The 4,904-nt window shown below is 33.9% G+C and overlaps 1 protein-coding gene across 1 annotated transcript; it reads right to left on the reverse strand.

Annotated features, from left to right (window-relative positions):
- Positions 1-2,891: 2,891 nt before the first annotated feature.
- LOC141545205 (olfactory receptor 2A7-like) lies at positions 2,892-3,824 on the reverse strand. The gene has a single exon (XM_074272230.1). It carries the CDS (start codon positions 3,822-3,824, stop codon positions 2,892-2,894), a length of 933 nt encoding a protein of 310 aa, XP_074128331.1.
- Positions 3,825-4,904: the final 1,080 nt, after the last annotated feature.

The raw sequence follows: 4,904 nt of genomic DNA on the forward strand, positions 1-4,904 counted from the left end.
GAACAAATTTTGGAGCAATAATACCTACACAGAGACAGAGTGAAACAATTTTCCAATTTAAGATAGCTCAGGAGGATTTCAAGAAAGGTCAGTCTCAGTCAGGTGAAAGGGGAATGCATCCTTGCACTGATGATGTCCAGGAAGAGTCTTAGCCATAGTACAGATTATAAACCAGAAAAACCTAGTCTGTGGATCAATAGAACAATAGCATAGCAGACCAGTGGTTGTCCCAAATCAGAAGGCACCTGAGGTTACAGTGTTTAAAGCCAGTGATCCCATACAAGAAACTTAAGACAGCATCTTCTGAGCCCCAGGAGGAGAACTCATCTATAAAAAGCCTTGTAAAAGGCAAAAATGAGCAAGAAACTAAAAAGAACCTTGGTCAAAAAAGCTAATGTGATGACAATCTCAAAACAACAACTCTGAAAAGGACAAAATGCCTACATGTAAAACTTCAAAGGGAAATATGAATTGGTCTCAAGCCCAAAAAGTCTTCTTGGAAGAGCTCAAAAAAGGATTTTTACAGTCAAATAAAAGAAGAAAAAAATTGGAAGAGAAATGAGTTGTAAGCTGTTGACTCTCAATAGCTTAGAAAAGGAAGAACAAAAATTCACTGAAGAAAACAATTCTTTAAAAAATATATAATAGACTAAATACAAAGCTAGCAATTAGGAAATTCACTAATGCGGTGGAGCCAAGACTGTGGAGAGAAGACGTCTTTATTTGAGCACTCCTTGATCTCTCTCAGATCAATACCAAATCAAGCCTCAAAACTGGTTTTGGAGTGACAAAACTCACAAATATTTGGAGTATAACAAATTTCCAGCAGAAAATATTTGGGAAAAACTGCAGAAAAGATTTGTTTCAATCAGGCACAGAGGGAGGGATCAAGTACGGACAAGTGCAGGGTCTCAGGTAGTATGGAGTTCCATGAGCAAGGGAATCTAACTGGAGGAATCTACAGCAGTGTTGACTACTCTATACTGGTTGCAAACCAGTATATCAGCAGATAAGCTGTAAGATATCCAACACAAATACTAACTCTCCTTTAAAATCCTTTTTGAATTCTTCCAAGAGAGCCTTGTGAGATGGGGACCAATTCATATCAGTTTTGGGGGCTTCATCTGGAGATGATCTGCTTATAGGGTTTGAAATTTGTTCTTCTCTTTCTCCATAAAAGTATCTATGGGTAAAGGAAATGAGAACTTTGCAAGAGGGTTTAGAAAAGGAAACAGAAATTACTTGAAGAAAACTCCTTAAATATAGACTTAGTGAAATGGAAAAAGCAAATAATTCTTTACAAAATAGACTCAATGAAATGGAAAAAGCATGTATTGCCTTTCAGAATAGATTTAACAATGTTAACAATAGAATCATTAGTAAAGTCCATACTAGGAAGGTGGCAAAAATCGGTTTTAAAATATGTATCTTCTGTTTATTTCATTCAATATTTCCCAAATGGGGAAAATGAGAACTTTGTAAGAGGGTTTGGAAAAGAAAACAGAAATTACTTGAAGAAAACTCCTAAAAATAGATTTAGTGAAATGGAAAAAGCAAATAATTCCTTACAAAATAGACTCAATGAAATAGAAAAAGCATGTATTGCCTTACAGAATAGATTTAACAATAGAGCCATGAGTAAAGTTCATACTAAGGAAGTGACAAATATATATATATATATATATATATTTTTAAATATGTATCCTCTATTTCATTCAATAATTCTCAATTACATATAAAATTTCTAACATTCATTATTTAATTACTTTAGTTTTAAATTCTTTCTCATCCTCCTATCCCTACCCCTCCTTGACAAGATAAGCAATTTGATATCAATTATATATGTGACATTATGCAAAACAGAAAATATATTTCCATATTAGACATATTGCAAAAGAAAACACAGGAAAAAAAAGAAAAATAAAGTTCTAAAAAGTATAATTTAAAAGCGATTAATAGTTCAAAAATTTTCTCTTTCTGGAGCTAAATTACATTTTTATCATGGACATTTTAGAAATTCTTTGGATCATTGCCTTGATTAGAATAGCAAAACCTTTTATAACATGGTTTCCATTTATAATATTCTCCTGGTTCTGCTCAGTTCACTTCACATGAGTTCCTATTAAGTTTTCCCAGGTTTTTCTGAAACCATCCTGCTTATAATTTCTTATAGCACATTATTATTCCATCACAATCATATCACAATTTGTTGAGCCATTTCCTAGTTATCGGGTATCTCCTCACTTTTCAATTTTTTGCCCAGCATAAGTGTTGTTAGACATATTTTTGAACAAACAGTGGCTTTAATTTATCTTAGTACAGTCATGCAACTTACCTCCAAACAACTCCCCTGCCTGTCTATCTCCCTACAAAGACCAATTCTAGTGTTGTTCTTTTTACTTTATATTTCCACAATGTTTTTGTAGCATGGTAGTCATGTCTTGGTTTTTGTTTTCAGGGTGAAAAGTTTCAATGTAGCCTTGAATGATTTTCCAGATTATTATTCAAAGGATTATTGTTTAAATTGTTTAAAACTGCCAAACTCAAAATCCTTTTAGGATCTTGGTTAAATAGAAGTATTTCCTTTATTATTTGGTACTTTAGTACCTTAGAAATTTTCTATAGACTATTCAAAAAGATAAATGAAATATATATATATATATATATATATATGTATGTATGTATGTATATACTTTTGAAGACTCATAGGTTAATAGATTTTGAGCTGAAAGGGATATCAGAGGTCATCCAATCAATATTCGTTATATTATAGAAGAAGAATTATATTCTATTTTACTTTTTATTAAGCAATATGGAATCAGATTTCAGGTTATTTTTATAACTCTTATCAGAATATAATCATAATTATTGAATTCTAATTGTTAAATCTGTTAAAATGGTCTTCCTTTCTCTAGCACTCTCTTTAGGGCACCCTTTACTTCATGGTTTCTTAGACTATATATAAGTGGATTCAGCATTGGGTTAAATAGGCTATGGAAGAGAAGAAGATATTTCTTTTGCTCCTTGGGATTTCCATGCTTGGGTCCAATGTACATAATGATGGCAGTGCCATAGAAGAGTCCTACTACACAGAGATGGGAGGAGCAGGTAGAAAAAGCTTTCTGTCTGCCCTCTCTTGACTGGATACGCAAGACTGCACAGAGGATTCGCATGTAGGAAATTACAATTGAAGAGAGAGGTCCCACCAACACAGAAGCAGCCCCAGCCAAGACCAAGATCTCATTGATATGAGTATCAGCACAGGCAAGTTTGAGAATAGCCAATATTTCACAAAAAAAGTGATTGATTTTCTGGGGACCACAGAAAGGCAATGGCAGCAGTAAAATTAGGTGGGCCAAAGACAGAAGGAACCCAAGGACCCAAGAGGTAAGTGCTAGAGAGATACACATTCTCCAATTCATGATGACAGAATATCTGAGGGGGTGGCAGATTGCTACATAGCGATCATAAGACATTACTACTAGGAGGAGACATTCTGTGAGGGCAAAAGTCAAAAAGAGAAATGTCTGAGTTATGCACCCAGCATATGAGATGGGCTTGAGTGGGTCCAGCAGGTTTGCTAGCATTTGAGGCACAGTGTTACAGGCATATGAAATGTCAACTATCGCCAAGTGTGAGAGGAAAAAATACATGGGGGTATGGAGTCTGGCCTCCAGAGAGATAAGTCCTAAAATTACTCCATTCCCCATTAGGGTGAAGGCATATAGCAGAGAGAAGAGTCCAAGGAGAAACATTCGCATGTCGGGGCCAACAGGAAATCCCATCAGAATGAATTCTTTAACCACTGTGTGATTGTTTATCATACTTCTGTAACAGAGACAAAAAGACCATTTAGGCAAAGTGTTTCACAGAAAGCTGCTATCTAGCGTTTTGTTCATTTTTAGTTAATGTACTTTTAGGCATCTTATTTTGATGAAAATAACACATTATTAGTAGTACTTTTTCATACAAGTATGGAATTTCAAGCAAGTAACTACTTCTATAATTTTACTTTAATGAAGATTAGTACCTTCTATGCAATTTATAGCTGTTGAGCATTGCAAGATGGCACTGAGAGATAAAATGATTTGTCCACACTTATGTGGGCACACTTTGACATCAATATATCAAAGGCAGGACTTGAATCAGACCTTCCTGAGTCTGACAATTACTTCCTCTACATTACATCATATTGTCTTCCTTGACAAAGAGAGTATTTTAAAAAACATTCCTGGTTTCTATTGTTGTGAATCCTCCTTCCTAAGTATATGCCAATCCCTCAGTACTATATTTGGTACTCTTCATAATTTTCTCTGTAGGTTAAAATTTTTTCTAACACCTTAGTGTCTTGCTTTGTTTGATTTTTGGATAATAGGTATACTATATAGCAAATGTGTATATTTTCCCCTTTATTTAAAAAAGAAAAAGCAATCAGTTTTTGATCACTTATTATATGTAATAGTATCACTTATTATATGTATAGTGGTATGTTCTATATAATAAACTATATGTAGTAATATCACTTACTATTAGTATATCTGTCTCATAGAACTCACATTTTAATAATGGGATATTACATCAACACACATATACTTTCAAAAATCTCTCTTTTTTCAGCATATGCAGTTATAGGGCAGAAGAGAAATAAGAAAGTGATTGTTAGAGGAAAATATCCAGAAGAATCAATGACAAAGGAAGCAAAATAAAATCTGTGGACAGGAAACATACATTTTGATTTTTGATAAGCTCATCATTTTGATTTCATAGACACAGGACATTTGGAAGAGTGAAAAGTGAAAGATCAAAGACAGACCCCCTGATGTGGTTCTTAAGAGAGAGAATTAGTGAACCTAAAGGTCCTAGGATTCATGCTTTTATTTTTATATTAGTCCTTTTGAGGAGCC

This window comes from Sminthopsis crassicaudata, chromosome 5 (assembly GCF_048593235.1).
Source record: "Sminthopsis crassicaudata isolate SCR6 chromosome 5, ASM4859323v1, whole genome shotgun sequence".
NCBI classification, from domain to species: Eukaryota; Metazoa; Chordata; class Mammalia; order Dasyuromorphia; family Dasyuridae; genus Sminthopsis; species Sminthopsis crassicaudata.

Coding starts and splice junctions, on each gene's coding strand:
- LOC141545205 (XM_074272230.1), bottom strand. CDS start 3,824: ATGATAAACAATCACACAGTGGTTAAAGAATTCATTCTGATGGGATTT.